This window comes from Homalodisca vitripennis, chromosome X (assembly GCF_021130785.1).
Source record: "Homalodisca vitripennis isolate AUS2020 chromosome X, UT_GWSS_2.1, whole genome shotgun sequence".
Taxonomy (NCBI): Eukaryota; Metazoa; Arthropoda; class Insecta; order Hemiptera; family Cicadellidae; genus Homalodisca; species Homalodisca vitripennis.
The window spans coordinates 101,699,577-101,719,673 of NC_060215.1; the positions used below are offsets into that span (position 1 = coordinate 101,699,577).

At 35.1% G+C, this 20,097-nt stretch overlaps 1 protein-coding gene across 1 annotated transcript in view; it reads left to right on the forward strand.

Moving 5' to 3' along the window:
• LOC124369757 (fatty acid synthase-like) overlaps positions 1-20,097 on the forward strand; it is a 113,199-nt gene that overhangs the window by 88,621 nt on the left and 4,481 nt on the right. Inside the window, exons 28-33 of the mRNA XM_046827838.1 lie at positions 244-424; positions 8,164-8,291; positions 10,169-10,416; positions 12,901-13,174; positions 17,115-17,401; positions 17,922-18,155. Of these exons, the coding sequence (XP_046683794.1) occupies positions 244-424; positions 8,164-8,291; positions 10,169-10,416; positions 12,901-13,174; positions 17,115-17,401; positions 17,922-18,155 (1,352 nt within the window). The remainder of the gene's footprint in view (positions 1-243; positions 425-8,163; positions 8,292-10,168; positions 10,417-12,900; positions 13,175-17,114; positions 17,402-17,921; positions 18,156-20,097) is intronic.

Sequence of the window (20,097 nt, forward strand, 5' to 3'; positions counted from 1 at the left end):
ACATGTGTGGTGATAGTTTGGGAAATAGAATCAAGGAGTGAATACATTACGTTGGAATTTCACTGATAAATAATGGACAAACCGATGCAAGAATCAAACTGCAACTCAGGTTGTGCCATCAAATCAAACTAGAAAATAAAAAAAATAGGCATAAAATAAATTTTCATGTAAGATCTTAATTATATTTGATTTTTATTTTATTAGTTATTGAGGTTTGTAACTTGTATTTTCAATTTGTTTCAGGCATGAGCACATTTATTAAAAACTCAAATTTCTTCGGAGTATCTTTGACAAACATTTTAAATGCCGACTCGGATATCAAAAATAAGCTGCACATCTTTTTGAAAGATGGAATCAAGAAAGGAATTGTAAAGCCTCTGAGGAAACAGTCGTTTAATCTTCAAAACTTTTCTCAAGCAATGGAGTAAGTTCCAGTTTTCATTATTTTCAGTTCAAAGACTTTCATATTATGAAGTTTGTACCTAGATTTTTGTGATGGGCATCATATGTTTTGGCTGCATATATATCTTTATGGCAATCAGCAAAAGTCTATGGGTTCCTCAGTACCAAAATAGGGGTGTATTGATGTCTACTGGGATCCAAGTTTTACTAATCTATAATTGATTAAAACTATCCAAAGTTCAAAATTTATGTTGTATAGAAATACGATGAGTTAAAACAGATTTGTCCACAATAATGGTCAAACAATTATAACTAAAACACTCTAGGTTATAAATATAGCTTTTAAAGCTAAAATTTGAATTTAACAATTGAGCCAGGAGCTTGAGACTATTTTACCTATATATTAAGTTATCATAACTGTGGTGTACATATCTGAATCTAATATAAATAGTCAGCTATCTAAAATATAATTTGTCAAGATAGGAATGTTGATTATCGATCTGGCCGTTGGCGGTTATATGTATGTGACGTAATATGAGACCATACTGTTTAAATAAATCCTATTGGCTACTGAGGTCACGCCACTTCTCCCCCGCCAACGTTCCTTACCATCCCAGCAGCGAGTGTTCTGCCCAGTCCAGTTTTACCCACGGTCCATGAAACCCGCGTCCTCCCGACCAAGATGTAGTACAATAGTTTTCCTGAAATTGGTGTAATTTTATTACCCAGTTTTATCACCACCGGCCACGAACATCACAAATGGCGACGAGGATTTGTGGAAATTAGTGCGAAATTCCGAGTGTACATCGCCGCTGGACATCAACAGTGAACACCACGTGCGCGAACAACACGAGGACAGTTTTGATCGAGTGAACATCACAAAATGGCGAGTGAACATCACGGAGATTAACAGTACGAATTTTCTTTAGTTTCTAACCAATTAGTGTGGGAGGAAGTGTAGTGTGCAACCAAATTATTTTAGCTACTAGTTGATGTGGCAAGTACAATTAGACGAATTACCGTTTCCTGTAACTAATATAATGGCGCAAATAGGCGTTATCGGGGAATATGAACGGGTCAGTTGAAACCTGGGCGTCATACATCGAAAGTTTTTGAGCTGTATGTGGACTGTAATAGCATTGACGCGGGTAAAAAGGTCAGTACGCTTTTAACTGTGATAGGAGTAAAAACGATATAGTTTGTTGAGAGACCTGTGCACTCCTAATTAAACCGTCGGAAAAGACATTTAATGAAACTGGGTGCAACTTGTGCAAAAACATTTATTCCCGACACCTAGCTTCATCGCGGAGCGATATCGTTTTAGTAAGCGAGTACAGTTGGAAGGCGAGTCGGTTGCCGAGTATATTGCAAATTTGAAAAAAATGACAACCTATTGTGACTTTGGCGCGTCGCTAAATGATTTACTTGAGAGACAGACTGGTGAGTGGCATCAGAAGTGAAAGTGCCAAACAAAAACTTTTATCGGAAGCCTCGTTAACGTTCGAGCAAGCGACCAAAATAGTGCTTTCAATGGAGCAAGCAGAAAAATCGGCGGCAGCTCTATCAGTCGGAAGACCCGAGCGGATCCATCAGTTGAGCAGCGTGGTGGCCAGGAGGGGGAAGATTCGGAAATGGCGCACCGCATTCCCAGACGCATTCCCAGACAGCACGGAGCGACAACGCTGGAGCGGCCTGGAAGGGAGCAGGGGGAACAGCCAAGGTCAGCGGCGGCACGTCACCAGGGCCTTCTGGATGGCAGCGGCGATCTCCGCCAGGTGGCAGTGGCAGTGCGCAATGTTTATGTTGTGGCCTCACAGGGCATTTTCCGTTCACAGTGCAGGTTATTAGGTGTGAAGTGTCATTTCTGTGGTAAACAAAACCACATAGCAAAAGTGTGTCGTTCTAAGTTAGCTGGTCGGCAAGGTACAAATGTAAATAGAGATAAGACTAATTTTAGAGATAGTAAAAGCACTGGGAATTTCAAAAATTATCGCAAACATAACTACCTAGAAGGTGTTGATGACAGTAATCAGGTGTCAGGGGACACTGAGCAATTTGTGGAGGATGTAGCCAATTTATTTAGAATGAATGAAAAATGTGACTGACAGGGTCAAGGTAGACCCAATTCAGCTTGATTTAATTGTTTAATGGTAAAAGCTTAACGTTTGAGGTTGATACAGGGGCTTCTGTGAGTGTTTGCAGTGAGGAATATTACAATTCTCATTTCCAGATGTGTAAATTAGAGCCTAGTGAGTTGACACTCAGCTCTTATACCGATCAAAACCTATCACACCTGTAGGCAAGATCAAAGTTGAAGTTAATTATAACAAAGTAAAACAAAGTAATGGACTTGTATGTCATCAAGTCTGGTGCTCATCCACTTATAGGTAGGGAATGTTAAGTGCTTTAGGGGTTGAAATTTCGTTTAAAAATAATGACAGGGTTATTTGAGATAAGCAAAACCGATACCGATAGTTGTCTTGAACTTAAGAACAAGTTGTTCAAAGAATTTCCTAAGGTATTCAGTGACGAGATAGGTTGTTTTAAAGGCGAGCCTGTAAAGTTAACAGTAAAAGAAAAACACGGTTCCTAAATATTTCAAACCTAGGCCAATACCTTTTTCCCTGAAAGCCCAAGGTTGAAAACGAACTAGCTAGGTTAGTAGATGAGAAAGTGTTAATACCTGTAAGTAGCTCAGATTGGGGTACGCCCATAGTTTCCTGTATTAAAGAAATGTGGTCCAGTCAGGATTTTGCGGTGATTTTAAAGTAACCTTGAACCCTTGTTTAGAAGTAGAAAAAATTTCCGTTACCAAGAATAGATGAGTTGTTTTACAAACCTGCAAAAGGGCGAGAAGTTTAGTAAGATCGATTTGTGTCAAGCATATACACAATTAGAGTTAGATCCAGAGTCTCAGAAACTGTGTACCATAAGTACACACAAAGGTTTATTTTGTTATTCCCGTGTCCCTTTTGGCATAACGTCAGCAAGTGCTATTTTTCAAAAGAAAATAGAGCAGACTCTCCAGGGTATAGATCAAATCGCAGTATTTTTAGATGATATTTTAATAACCGCTGAAAATGATAAGGCTCATTATGAGAAGTTAAGAGAAGTGTGTAAGAGGTTAAATGAGAAAGGCTTAACTGTCGAAAAGAGTAAATGTACTTTCTTTGCTAATCAAGTAGAGTATTTGGGGTTTGTCATTGACAAACACGGTTTGCACACCGATCCCAAGAAAGTAGAAAGCAATCAAGAACGCACCTATCCCAAAGAATGTCACAGAAATTAAATCGCTAATTGGGCTAAATTAACTATTATTCTAAATTTCTTCCAAATTTTGTCAAGCATTTTAAGCCCATTGTACAATTTATTGAAGAAAGACGTTCCATTTGATTTCAACAGGCAATGTGTTCAGGCATTTGATAGAGTAAAAGAACTGCTAAGTAGTGAGACTATCTTAGCGCACTATGACGGCAAACTTCCGTTGAAGCTGGCGGTAGACGCGAGTTCTTTTTGGACTAGGTGCGGTCCTGAGTGTTTGTCACACCAGAAGGTATTGAAAAACCACTAGCATACCAGTCTAGAACCGCTAACTAATGCTGAAAAGAACTACTCCCAGATCGATCGAGAGGCTCTAGCAATTGTCTGGGGCGTGAAGAAATTTAACCAATATCTGTATGGTAGGGGAATTTACTTTATGTACGGACCACAAACCGCTTCTATCAATATTTGGTCCTCATAAGGGTTTGTCAGTGTTTAGCGCCAGCAGATTGCAGCGCTATAGTTTATTTTTGTCAGGGTACAAGTTTAATATAGAAATATATAAAAATCAGCTGATCACGGTAATGCCGACGCGTTCAGCAGGCTACCACTGACAATGAAAAGAGCCGGAAGTGAGCGACGATGACCACTGGAAGGGCAGTTATTTGCATTGTCTTTTGGAAAGCTCTGTGCCCTTAACTTTTGAAAATGTACAAGCAGAAACGCTAAAAGATCCAATTTTATGTAAAGTTATTGGTTATGTTAAGGCACGGGTGGCCCAATAGCATCCCTGGGGATGACAAGGAGTTTGTTGCCATATTTTGCAAGGAGGGAAGAGTTGTCTATAGTAAGTAATATATTGGTTTTTGGGGTTACAAAGTAGTAGTGCCAAGCAAAAATGAGAAAATATGTGCTGGACCGAGCTTCACTCATCCCCACATGGGTATAGTCAAAATGAAATCGATAGCTCGTAGTTTATGTTTGGTGGCCTAATATTGATGATCAAATTGTGTCCTTTGGCAAATAATTGTTTTTCCTGTTTAATGGAGAGAAATAACCCTAGCAAGTGTCAGCTGCATACGTGGCACTATCCCTCAAGTCCATGGCAAAGGCTTCACATGGATTATTTAGGTCCCGATTAATGGAAAAATGTATCTACTAATTGTTGATGCGCACAGCAAGTGGCTGGAAGTGTTTCCTGTAGCTTCCACTTCAGCCAATGTGTAGCCATAAATCATTTAAGAGATTTGTTCAGTAGGTTTGGTCTGCCAGAGACTGTCCACAGTGACAATGGTCCCACCATTTTCCTCATTCGAATTTCACAATTTTATGTCAAACAATGGTATCAGACATACTTTGAGTCCTCCATACCATCCCATGAGTAACGGTTTTTGGCAGAGAACTCTGTCAAATATGCTAAGAATAAGATCAAATGTGCTTTACGTGATAAGAAAGATGTAAATATAGCTTTAAGTAGAATATTGTTTTAATTATCGAAATGCTGTTCATGCTACCACCAATGAGACCCCAGCAAAGTTGATGTTTAATAGGCAATTAAGGACTAGGTTAGATTTATTAAGGCCTAACCTGTCAATGACAGTTAGTAAAAGACAAGACAAGCAAAAGGAGTATTTCTCTGGAACTAAAGTTAGACTACTTTATCCTGGTCAAAATGTAATTGTTAGGGACTATCGCACCCGCGACAAATGGATTAGTGGCTACGGTAATTAAGCAGATCAGCAATGTTATATACGAAGTTGAATTGACGTCTGGCATTGTGTTCAGACGGCATATTGATCAGATTGTAGCCGTGCAGGGAGAGCCAGCTGATGTAAACAAACAGGTAGAATCAGCTGACGCTTTCGATGACAGTTCCTCTTTCCCCCCGGTCATGACGCCGGTGGGGCGAGAGCCAATAGCAGTGAGTCCCCACTCTCCGCCGAGCGGCCGTGTGGCTCGCTTCCCCTCCCCTCTCAATGTCGTGCCGTTCTAACGGTAAACAAACAGCTGATCGTGGCAACACGTCACCGGCTGCGACGGCAGCTGTCATGCCGCGCCAAGCTGTTCCCCAAACAACAACAATGATAGACGCTATCCTGTGCGGATTAGAAATCCCGTTGGATAGGCTGAACTTGTAAATTATATTGTTTTGTTCTATTTTAGTTTGTTTCATTATATTGTTTTATTTGTCTTAGTTGTGATAACCAAAGCGTTCATATACCATTTGCTTTATTGTAGTTTAAGGAAAATTTATTGATGTTACTGTATTAATGTGTTAATTGAATTTCAACAATGTTTTTTTTTGTTAAACTATGTAGTATGTTATTTTTGCAGTGTTTTTCAACTTTGGAAGGGAGGAAATGTGGTGTACATATCTGAATCTAATATAAATAGTCAGCTATCTAAAATATATTTGTCAAGATAGGAATGTTGATTATCGATCTGGCCGTTGGCGGTTATATGTATGTGACGTAATAATGAGACCATACTGTTTAAATAAATCCTATTGGCTACTGAGGTCACGCCACTTCTCCCCGCCAACGGTTCCTTACCATCCCAGCAGCGAGTGTTCTGCCCAGTCCAGTTTTACCCACGGTCCATGAAACCCGCGTCCTCCCGACCAAGATGTAGTACAATAGTTTTTCCTGAATTGGTGTAATTTTATTACCCAGTTTTATCACCCACCGGCCACGAACATCACAATAACATGTTTTGAATAGATTATTTTATTTCCAATTTGGCTGGATTCTTCATCCAAAATTAGTCTTTACTGTTATCATTTTATTTGCTAATACTGTTCAAAGTTGTAGGTTAATGTTTTAAATTTAAAGAACACCATTAAAGTATTAAAACTATGGCCTGTAGATAGAGAAACTTAAGTTCATGTAGGTAAATTTTCTTTTTAGTTTACTGTTAGAATTCTACTCATAGACAAATCGTTCATATTGTGTACCCTGTGAACTGGCATGTTGATTTTAGAACTATGTATGGGGTGTACAGTGTGTTTGTAATTTTATCATCTACCTAAAAACCTAATATCATAATTGATTTAGAATGTCTTCATTTTATAATAATGGTTGCTCATATAAATAATTTGAAGTCCATACTATAGTTGTACCATCACTGTATATTGATTTCATTAAGTCTAAATTAAACAAACTGTGGTCCCCTATTTTCCCATAAATAGTTTTCTTGTTAACTTCACGTTCTACAGAGTAAGAATCTTTAAACCTCTGAGTATTTAAAAATAAAAAGGTCTTTTACACTGCTTCCAAGATGAGAGGGCATCCAATATGGGCGGGAGAGACTAGAGTCACCTCCTGAGATCTTATGGAACAGAATCCCAGGTGGGGGAATCTCTATAGAGAATTGTGGTGTAATCTTGACATCGGCATTGTTACCTTAGAAGGGAAAGATAGCACTGCTCAACCAGTCCTTCCTCATTAGTTAAAACATATGAAGTCTCTCTCAAATTTATCCGTGAGTAATATGATCCTTAGAATTGAGGGAGCCCAACCACTCCAACTTTTTCAGTGACCTAAACTTATCGATCTAGTCAATCCCTTGACCTATAATCCTGACATCTGCACTTAGTTACATCCATCAGGTTGTTCAGATTAATATCTTGTTATCCTGTAGCTAGGCCTAGCAGCACAATGACGAGCTCACGTTGCAAAAGCAACCGGATTTTAATTTGACTTCCTACTAGTTCTAATAATGTCTTATAGACTGTGTGAATGTCATTACTAGTATACTGAATGTTTTTAACAGCAGCCTTTCTCTAAGTTTTTGAAACAAGTTTGCAAATAATATTCTATAGGTTGCAGTTGTATGTAAAAGTTGAAGATTCAGCTAAATTTACTCTTCATTATGTAGCGCTACTAATCTATTTCCTCAGCTGTTTTTAAAACAGCAACTAGTTTCGCATTTTACAGTATCGGTTGCATTTATTGGTATATGCTGTTAAAAATGGAAAGTTTAGGATCTTACCAATAGTGTCGATATTTATTAGAGAGTGCTAGTTGAGCGTAATGTAAAATACAAAATAGTTAATGAACTAATATATTATATGTTCTTTTAAGTATTTAGATTAAAATATGTCTAGGTGGTTTGATTTGATGTGGCCGATGCAGAATTTAAATCCAGCTTGCTGAGAAATACGTGGCTAAACAAATCTATGGCAATGATTTAAGTTATAATGTCAGTTTTTTACTCATATAGTAAAAGCCATACTGGAAAACTTGAAGTAGGAATGACCCCTTCTTAGAGACTTTTTAAACTTCCTTCTGCCTCTAATTCGTTTCATACAAATACTTTTCTGATTACTCGACAATTAAACTGGTGAAGCAATGTAAACACTGGTAAGCTTTGTGTTAAAAAGATTTAATACTTCTGTACACTATTTATTGTACAGTAAATTTGTTCTTAACCGATAGTCCAACATAGCTTATAATTGTTAGAAGTATTTTTATTAGCATAACATCTCTCTGTGTTTTACAGCCATGTCAAGAATTACAGTTGTAGAGAGAAGACATTGATAGTGATAAAGGCAGAAGGCCGAAGTGAACTACCTTTGACTTCATTATTAGGCTTTCACTGTGAACCTGACAAGACACACATTATTGTCGGTAAGTGTATAGTTATAATTTACCTACTATAATTAATTCTCCAATACCCAGTTAGTTATTGAAAACATAGGTTAAATCTGTTAAAATAAAACTACAAGGAGCATTCCTAAAGTAAGGGCCATCATGTTATATTTAAATATAAGAGGGTTTCAACAATTTCACACGTTACTCCATTCATTGACTATTAACAAATCACTTTTTTGTTTTGATTCAGTAAATTCATAGATTCACTATATATATAGTTAAACATATTGCATTGTGCTATAAAATGTAACAGGATCAGATACAATTTCGTGAATAAATATAGGATTGTTTCTAGAACTAAACTATTACATTTTTAAGATATCATTACAATTAAAAATTATTCTTTGAATATTAATATCATAATGTGAGACAATAGTTTAACAGATAGATTTTAAAATAATTAAACAACAAAAAATTTTATAAAAGTTTAACAGATATTGTATTAAAAAATATTTTAACTGATCACACTTAAATTACTACAATACTAGCATCTCAAATTGAAATTGTAAGATAACAGGTTACGATATAAGATTCTTTAAATGAAATTTACGATATTGAATAAAAATAAGACAGTTTCTAGATTAAGATTGAACAATTTACTGAAATCTTCTTGTTCTTTACAAATATAAATTTTAAATTGTAGTATAACAGATTTAGTGAGCTGTATAATGGACTCTGTTGTCATTGTTAGAATTATGTATGATCAGATGACAGCATTTTTGAATAGAGAATCAGTGTTAAGGCTGTACCAATCAAGTATAGAATATGTTATCGGATTTGGTCCTTAGACCACGGACATGCTAGTTCAGAATAGTGAAAGGAATTTTAACTGTAGGAATTTATTCAGTATCCTTAGTGTCGTGATGAGGGCTGGGAATATTCCCAGCAGGAGGAAATTGATGTAATGGTAATATTGTCAGGAATATTTCTTTGGCCCAGGAAGATTCTCAATTTAGTTAAAGAACATTAAATTGACGACAGATGTAGCCATAAGAATATGGGGGGCACCAGTAACTTCGGCTGCCACAAAGCGTATATTTACGAATCCCAAGAAAAGAAACCATTTTTCATCTGAGTGAGCAGTGAAACTGATATTTATTTCTTACAACTGGAAGCTCATGAATGCTGCACCTCCAAAAAAGGAGAAGAAAGAGAAGAAAGAAAGAAAGAAGCAAGCAAGTAGAAGGCAAACCAGAGGAAACAGGAGGACAGGAAGAAGACGAAGAAATCCTTGAGATTGAAGAAGATGATGTGATCGAGTCAAGTAATGACGATGATTTTTTTCAATTTGGAAATGTAAAAGAAGAAGAAAAGGATCAAGAATATGTAATGGACGTTGAGTAACAGTGACTAGAGGTCTTAAAACAGATTGAATATGGAAATAAATATACTGTAGCCATTAATCCTTTCGCCTGTTAGTAGTTTTAGTATTTGATTTTGATAACATTTTACATTTGTTATTTTTATGATGTTTTTATTCAATCAATAATATTTTTTACACATATAGGAGTGTTTGTGTTTTATTTCATCGCACAATTACCACATTAATCTATTAATTTGAGTGATTTTGCTTTTACAATTATAAATTTCTAGAAATTTACTTAATTAATATGTTATTTCAAAAAATATCTAAGTTTTTGAGTTTGATTTATCCATACTGCTTTTACCCATTAATTACAGTTTTTGAGCTATATTGGAAATTAATTATAAATTACTGGGAATTTATGAATCTTGGGAATATTGCTGGTAATACTCCCTAGGAATATTTTCTTGATTTTAAACTCCCGGGAATTTTACATCACTACCTAATCTTGTCTCAAAATAATATTTATTCATAACAATTTGTCCCTCAGGGACTGGAGGCCTGTGGCTGGAGTTGGCAGAATGGCTTGTGAAGCGAGGCGCTCGCAGGTTGTTTGTGGCCCCTGTCACCGAACTGTCACCTACCTTCTCTCGCAGATTCCACCGGCTGACGTCCCTCTGCTATGTCAGGGTCATGGTGACATCGGCTACACGTCTCGTCTCACACAGTGGAGCAGTGGACTTTCTACGCAGTGCTGAGGCATTAGGCCCTATTTCCACCATATTTTGTGTTGCTATGGTATACAAATGTGTTACATTTTCAAATTAAATAAGTATTTATATATTATTTTAATAAATTACTTGTTACGTAAAAGTTAAAGGTTATAAAGCTTTAACATTTTGTCATTTCACTATTTTAGGGTAAGCTAGGTAAAATATTGTTATGTTTATATAGATGTAATTGCAACTACTTCTTTTTTCAGCTTCAAATTGAGCTGTTTAAGTATTAATAATTCTTCTCCTAGTCTTCAATTTGCCATCAGTAGTCAATCCTAATAACTGTCACGTTATTAGCAGTTAATTATAGGCATTAAAATGCTAACTAGGAATAGTCATTTAATTAATACAATAAACACAACATAGTATCAAAGGACCAAACAAAACATAACGGAAATTGCACCTGATGAGTCAATGAGAATGCCAATTCACCTGGATTACACTATTTTTTACATTTTGTAATCTACGTGTCTCTGATGTCGAAAAATGTAAATTGTTCATTTTTAGGTTCTTGTTGTCAACTTTATTTCAATCTAATCAGACGAACATGGCTCCAGATATCAGGAGTCGAAGTCTGTAACAGCATCAGATTCCAGACACTGCATTAAGAGGAAAGTGGACTGGAGTTAAAATCAACATTCATGTTAAAATAACCCTTCCCACCATGGCTATGTTGTGTGTATAATGAAAGTTATCGTACATACAGACAGATAGTCGAGGAGGCCCTTTGACTTTTGATCCCAAAATAGTAGTTCTTCCTTGGTCCAAGAGAAATGTATGCAGCAATGTTCAATTCAAGAGTTACCACAAAGACAGATAGATAGGCCAAAAATTTGCCAATTACCTTTTGACACAAATATCAGCATGGTTATTCCTTGGACCAAGAGATACATATGTACCAGATTTCAAGTTTTCAGGATCTCTCTATCAAAAGCTATTGCATGGAAGAGCAGATGTACAAACAGACAAACAGGACAGACGGACAGCCCTTTAAACTTTTGTCCACAAAATCAGTAGCATTCTTCCTTAGACCAAGAGGAACCTATGTACCATGTTTGAAGTCTCTACAACCTATGTATCAAATGTTATTGTACATTCAGATAGATTGACTGACCTGACATACTGACTGTCCTGTGACCTTGTGATCCTAAATTAAGAGGAACCTATTTGCCAAGTTTCAAGTTTGTAGGAGCTTTCTATCAAGAGTTATTATTACATAGGTGGTCAATTAGATGAACAATAACACGATTTAGAAAAAAACTCTGTCAGGTACTTAATATTAAATCGTAGCAATCAGATTGCTATCAGTATACAAATCAAATTGCTGACTAGTTGTAAGTATAAATTTACCTTGAAAGAAAACTAACCATGGTTTTAGAAAGCATTAGCTCTGGGCTTATAGGTCTTGACTACAATTAAGATACAATTTTAAAACAAGGTCTTGAAGATATTTGTATCAAACCAGAAATATATACTGATCTTTTGTAAGAGATTTGCTTAGAGCCAATTGCCTCCTTAAAATTCAGGGATCTTGGAAGTTTCACAACTTTCACAGAGGTCAGAGAGTTGAAAGAGGATAAGGGACTTTTGTGTGCTTGAGAAGGCTAGATAGAGCATATCAATGTGGTAATGTTTACATAACTGAAACAAGATTTATTTGTAAAGTTACATCTAAAATAAAGCTATATAGATAAAAGTATTATTTAGCAGGAATTTAATTGTAAACCTTGGGGAGGGTAGTCTGTAGACTGTATTGTTTTCAGTTCAAACAAAAAAGATCAGATTTTAACTGTCGTGTCTTTATGAAAGTGAGAATATTTAAAACTCAACGGATTAGATTGTATGGTTAAACTGCAGATCCACTGGAGATTTGAGGTACTAATTGTTTCACACTTGTTTACCTCAAAGTGGAATATTGAGGTCCATACCACAGGGCAATAGGTCTTTCCCTCCAGAGTGGTAAACCTGGTTCACTAGAAAGTTTTTAGTGCTGTTTGTGTGCTGGTGGTCTTAAGTATAATGTTTAAACCTTCACAGTGCTTCAGCTTCTCTGCATATAGCTTTATTTCAGATGTGACTTTACAAATAAATCTTGTTTCAGTTATGTAAACATTATCACATTGATATGCTTTGAGGCAGTGTGTTGTGTTTTGAGAAAATGAATTTTAATTTACTAGCAGCAATTCGTAATTGTTAATGACAAGTTACGTAGATGAGGTGGGAAACTCTAGCCTCAGTCATATATATAGATCAGTTACTTCTTCCTTATAAGCATCCCTTCATTAGTTTCTTCAGTTAACTCATGGCCTGTGGAATCATGATTTGTATGAACAATGAAACATCTTTTATGTTTTTCACTATATATTTTTCACGTACATTGCAAAAATTCTGCATTGTAATAAGTGTTGTATTTTTTTAAGTTATAATTTTGTGTTAGATTATTAACATTTATTATTAGAATTACTATAATAATACAGAAGTACTATAATCAAGGTATTTTTTATAGGATGAAAACTGTCCAAAAATCGCTTACTTGGATTCTGCTACGAGAGAGTTGGTTCCACACCTTAAACACTTTGTTTGCCTATTGGGTGGCTGTACAAATGTGTGCAAGCTCCGTGCACAGAGCAATCTCTCTGTGTGTCTCATACGACCCCAGTCTGAGCTCCAAAAGCCCCACTCTGTTTTGCCTTACCTGTCCTATGTACTCTGTGATAGCAACTCAGCCGGTCATTTGTTCACAGTCAGTGACCAAGAAATGGGAACAACAACTCAAGATGGTAAGCTCACATCCTAGACATAGACGTAATTATTTATTTTTTGTTTACAGTTCCTCATCCATCAAAGTTTTGGTAACATTGCATTTTAAACATAATATAGAGCAATGGTGGGAAGGGTTGATTCAATACGAATGTTCAGTTCAACTCCATTTTACTTTCCACTTACTGGAGTGTCTGAAGTCTAATGCTGTGACAGACTTGACTCCTGGAATCTGCAATCAACATCAGTCTGAAAAGATCCAAACTAGTCAGCGACGAAGAAGCTCAAAGCAAACTCTTTATGTTGTTTTGACACCAGAGACGCCTATACTACAAACAAATGTAATCTGTAACATGTTGTAGTGAAATGAGCTGAACTTAACGTTCTTATTGCATTTTATAGTTATATCCCTTAAAATTATGAACTATGTGTTATGTTTCTCTTATTTGTAATTCATCTTATTCCAGTAAATACCTAAAACGTCACATTATTTAAACCTCCTACTCACATTTATTGAATTCTGTAATGATTCAAGGTCATGGAGGGTACAGATAAATCTAAATTCACGATTAGGTAATAACACAAGTACATTAATTACTACCATAATCTCTTTTCCTTATGTAATATAAAAGTTAACAATATAAATTAAAATTTTGTTTTGTCAACAAAAGCTGAAAGTATTTTTAATATACTTATACTTGGATAGGGATTGACATAGAAAAGAGTTGAGATATTTTAAAAGTGGAAGGCTATTCTCGTATCACGGAAAATAGAAAAGAATATTTTGGAAGGAATGTATTTAGGTACAAAAAACAAACCACACTAAGAACACCACAACATACGTGTGGTCATGAACGTGACCTTCCTTTGCTATTGTTCTGAAACTTCTAAAATGGTGAATTAGTGTTTGTCTTTTGCCGGATCACATTTATCAGATACTAGATGATAAAAAGTAATGTGTAATTTGTTGCTTAACACTGTTGTTGTTAAACACTGAACAATTTAGCGTTTAAATGTTGATATGAGTCTCTATAACATGTTATTGGTCACAAACGTGTGTGAAACGTGATTCGTTGCACTCAGTCATTTTAACAAAAGTTTAATAGTTGAATCCAAGTTCTGCTAATACTACATAGAAAAAAAAAATTCACTATCACATTTACCATTTAAGGATATTAACATTAAATTATTAACTATTGGACGAAAAATTAATAATGTGTAACTCTAAGTTTGTTAGTTCCAAAGCAATAAAATAACTGTTAGTTTCATTCGCTCAAACCGGCTGATGCTGAGTTAATTCACTCCCATAGTCCCTCCAACTTAAGCTGGTGCACAAAATTTTACACCCTTGCATACTGTACCTTTACAACAATAAAGTCATGACTTGAGAAGCTGGTCCGTCTTCATCACATTGTATAATAAACGAAAATACTGTGTATCGATTGAAAAGACAGAGACATATGACTTACGATAGTGATTGTTTCGTAGATACACAATTCTAAAAAATAATAATGTTAATAAAAACGTATTCAGACAAATTCATAAAATTCATATTCAGCAAAACTTGCCTGAGTGAATCAGTTAAATACTACTAAACACATAAACTTGCTTTTATTTTATTTACCACATATTTGACCAGAAAGTTGCCAGATGCCATGTATTTAAATTTGATATTGAAAGGATTGTAGGATAAAGTCTTTCACTGTGGCTGAATCCAGTGGAGTACAAGTAACCAGGCCATTTTAGAGACATGCTATTCTGTGCTCAAGTACAGGGCGGCAAGATTTGGGAGCATTAGAATCTTAAATTTTATTTTTCATATTCATGATACAATTTTTATATAGAACTAGAAAAAATTATAATATGTTATGTTTATTCTTGAGTCATAGAGAGAATCCGCCACCTACCACTCTACTACTGTTGGATCAAAAAGTATAGATACCCAAGTTTGAACTTACTACGAGTTTGAACCACGAACTAATCAGTAAAGCTACAATAATGGGATTTATATTAAAATTTGGCTTGTTTATTTCTGCATTTAGACATATAAAGCAAATCATGTATAAAAAAAACTTCTGCTTATTATTTCAATAACAACAAAAAAGGTAATGGTTTTTGGCAGTTTTAAACAAAACTTAAACTTTGAAAATTTATATCTTGGAAACTTGTGATCTGATTCAGACCAAATTGATATAAAAGATAAAAAATCGATTGAACAATTGGTTGATTGTTGTTGTTGTCAAGTGTAATGTTTTTGAATTTTTGAACCATGCGAATAAAAGATGTTATTATATTACCATCTTAACTTTTATTCTTGATTGGGTGGTTCAAAGAATTTAAATATTGTAGCTCTAAGCAATAATTGATACAACACGTTTTATATAGTTTATCATCATTAAAATTGGACTATAGAACTAAATAATAAATACAATAATGAAACATTCGCTTGAATGTAGCAACAGTGGTATGACCACCACCTTTGACTCCGGTGAAACAGATGATGTTTTCACAAAAATATGTGTTTTATTAAATCTGTTTTGTTCTTAAATTATTTATATGTTATTAAATCTGACTTAATATTATGATTAAGTCATTATGCATATTGCACTGTATGACATCAGTAAATATGGTTGCTGTGTGCCAGGACCAGAACCATGGCATTGCTGGCTGAAGTCACAGCATAGCTTTCCACTATCTCTGTGGACAGGCTCCTCTGAACGAGTACAATCTCTTGTATTCAGAGCAACCTGTTGTAATCATGTATTCACATTCAATGTTATCTTCACCTCTTCTTTTTTCCGCTGGCCTGTAGCGTTCTCTGGTTATTAAACCAAAACCTCAGATCATGCCTCATACTATTAGAGCTCTGAGTTGCTGTAAGTAGGAGTGAGGTGATAAGTCTCTTAAGGCAAGTCTCTCTTAATCTTGGAAATTAGAGAAAGAAAGATCTTCTGATATTCAGCCCCCATATTCACTGCCCTCTCAAATACCTTGAAGAAGGCCTAATAGATGCCAGTCTGATTTAAATCAGAATCTAAGATCTGGTCCATAGAGGTTCCAAAACCATTCCAGTGAGTGGGAAAGCTCAGATACTATATTTGACCACCTTTCAAACATCTTATTGTTTTGGTATATATTGTTTTTCAACTGTGAATGAAGTAGAATCAGTCTTTCCTACAGAAAAAATCAAGAAACAAGAAAATTGGGTGTTACAAAAGTCAACTGTGTGTGTATATATATATATATATATATATATATATATATATATATATATATATATATATATATGAATGTTAGAGTAGAGGGGACTACAAACAGTTGGAAACACATCAGCCCGCTGGCATTACCTCATAATTTTATATAACTTATTCCAGGTTTTCCTAACTTTGTTTATAAATCAGGCAATGAACTTAGGTAAATCCACTTACGTATCCTTTTACTGCAGTGCCTATCAGTGGAGATAACCAGTTGAATTTTTACTTTTCTCCCATAAATATTATAGGACAGATGATAAAACCATAAAATTTGGATTTTCAATGGAAATACCCGCATTCGTTTGAAGATCTCCCAAATCAGAATATTGATTTATCATAAATGTCTTTATATAAAAGCATTAGCTGTAACTAAATAAACTGAGATTTTAACAAAATCTATTTTTTTGAGTAAAGTTAATAAATATCATCATCTTTTTATAATTCTAATTTATTACAATTGTTTCTCAAAAGTCATGTTTGAGTTAAAAATAGAAAATCAGTCAACACAACATAAAAGACATACAAATTTCTTGATTTTTACCCTATTTACCTGCATAACAAAGACTTTATATAATTTTTTTTGTCAATGTATTTCACAACAAATAATAATTTATTGCCTAATATTTTTTTAACAAGTGGAGATTAATCCTTAATTTCCATTTATTCATGTGAATACTGAGATGTTTCATAAATAATTATTTCTCAGATGATGACTTGGTGGAACAAGACCCACACAGTCTCTTGCCATCTTCACTGGAGGACTTGTTGTTACTGGCAGATGACGTTGGGCCACAGTTGTCATTGCGTGAGGTGGTGACACGTAGTCCATGCCATGAGAGTGTTAAACATAACCTGTTACCTGTATTCCTGCTACCGGGCATACATGCAGCTTACATAAAGCCTCTCATACGCCACATGATACACCCTGCATACTGCGTCAGCTGGCCAGAGACCAGCCAGTCTGTGGAGAGCGTAGCCGGTGCTTTACTGAAGGTCAGTTTGGTTTAGATTTACTCAGTTCAGTGGTGTTTGGTATTAATATTTTCATGATAGTGTTAATAGATGTCTACCACCAAGCTTCTAAAGCCTTGTCCACATTTACACACATGTGTATAGTAATGCGACAATCCATAGTGTAATAGCAAGGAGATTTATTTTACTATTCAATAAACCTATATTTTTAATAGCATATAAACAAAATACTGAAAGTTTGAGAATTCCTGCTGCACATGTTAATACGTAACTATCTTTACGTGTGTCACAGAGTGTTAATTACATACTGTTTCATACACTAAATCTTCCAATATACCCACTGTCTTATATTCCAAAATTATGTAAGTGTGGTTGACTTAAAAAGTATAGTCTTACCTTTGTGGCTCAGAACCCTTCTCAAACCTGTTGTATTTCAACTTATGAGATGGACAAACTCTTTTATAAAAATAATATTTATATTTTCAGCCTTGCAACAGCAACACCATGAAATTTTGTTATTTGTGATGACTGATCATTATAGGAGGTCATGCAAGTACAAAAGGAGGGCCCATACAACCTGGTGGGAGACTCATGGAGTGGGGCAGTGGCGATCCAGTTGGCAGCACTGCTAGAGGGACGTGGACATCGGGTTGAATTGTTTTTGGTGAATGCTGGTCTTCTCACCATACAAAACTGTGCTAGGGCTCTCAGCTGTAACTTTAATGATTCCCTGGACTTAGCTCTTCTCACAAGTTTACTTAGATTGGATACTCAGGTTAGTCTTAATCTCATGTAAAGTGTGTATATTATAAACTCAAAGTTCTATGAGAAACGTAATCCATCACTATCAGTTATCATTTTTACACATTGAACCCTAAGCCTATAACATCGAATTTACTCAGTATACTGGCCGTTTTTTGTGATTACAAATCTTTTTTTAATTATGAAGACATTGGTTTAACCTAACATTTTATATATCAAATTAAAGAGGAGAACACGCAGTTTTATAAAATGTGCCTTTTTATGATAAAATAATTATTTGAACAAAATTATAAAGTAAAAAAATTATGGAAAAAAATAAAATTTGAAAAATTGTAACTTTGTATAAACGTTTTATTTTTCGACCACCTAATGTTGTATAAAGGTATTTTCAACCAGCTAATGTTCTATAAATGTGTTTTTGATATAAAATTAACATAAAAGAAAGAAAGTATTCGTGTTAGTACTATTGGAAGCCTATCATAATCATAATCAGCATCATTCACGTCTTGATCATTAGGCATAACCCCAAAATCTGGATCAGGATCATTGTCGTTGAGAAACTCACTCTGCGATCCAGAATCATAAATTTGACCCAAGATTCTTTCAAACTGAATTGCTGAATTGCAAATGATCTTTTATTTTCATTAAAAATACGATCATCTTCCTCCAAATCATGCTCAGAATCTGACATCATATCACGTATCATGCGCACCGTTATTTTGTCTGAATGATTACTCATTTTACACAATGATCAAGAAAAATAAAACTTGTATCACTAAGAAACCAATCAAAATAAACTAAACCAACATTTATCACTGTATCCAGTAACAATGGAACTTTGTTTATAAATAACAATGCTTGCATCACTGCATCGTCAGTTGGTTACGTAACTATGCAGTAGTGCAATAGTTGAAAATACTATTTTTACAGCTGTAAAATTGTTACTTGTCATAAAAAGATGTATAAATATAAACAATATAACATAGGAAATAGTCTGAAACAACTAAACCCGATTTTTTACCGAAAACCTAAACGTATTGAATTAAGTACCGGAGCCCGAGTATAGGTCGAGCTCCGTATACAATGGCATGTGTGCTAGCCCGACCTATACTCGGGCTCCGTATTCAATGTGTTAAAACAAGTTCCTCTACTCTCTAATTTTAGACCAACTTCTGTGTGGGCTAAACGGTTGTATGCATTTTTCTTATTCAAGAGCTTGCCATCTTATCTCTCCACAATCAGCTAGTTCCCAACAACTTCTGAGGGGTGTCCAAAGTTTCATGAGACTCATGATTAACGATAACATCAACTACAGAACTGACACACAAAGCCACTAAGTATACTTTGTCCTGATCACGGGAAGGAGTGGCTGGTATTCCAGAGACCAATATTCATGAGGATACAGGATTTTTGACACTTACCACAGTTATGTATAAAACCTAAAACACACCATTTTAAGAACTGGTATCTATACGAGTACGAAAAATCAGATTTTAAAATTATGCATACCTTAAAAAATGAGCAAAAAGTAGTAATGACCATATCAATATCGTAATCGACAACATGTTTATTCTGCTCCACTCCTGAGACACTGCTATGCTATACAACATAGTTATAGTAATAGTAGTTCTAGTTTCATGAACTCTAACATTATTAAAAAGATTTGCAACATCAAAGCTAACTAGTCCATAGGTTTCAGACAGTTTCAAAGTTGTTGACTTTCCGACAAAGTCCTTAGAGTATTGAACCAACAAATTTGTTTTGCCTACAAATGGTATTAGGATGTCCAATAGGACTTTAAATTTTTTCTCCCACAGCTGATTGTAGAAACTATCTTTCTTTTCTTTTCCTTTTTTTAAGGAGAGGACAGTCCCCTTTAAAGCCTTATGCCCGTCCTCACGGGCTACTTGCCTGTTTGAGAATTTTACAAACAGAGTAATGGGGTTTATACAGTA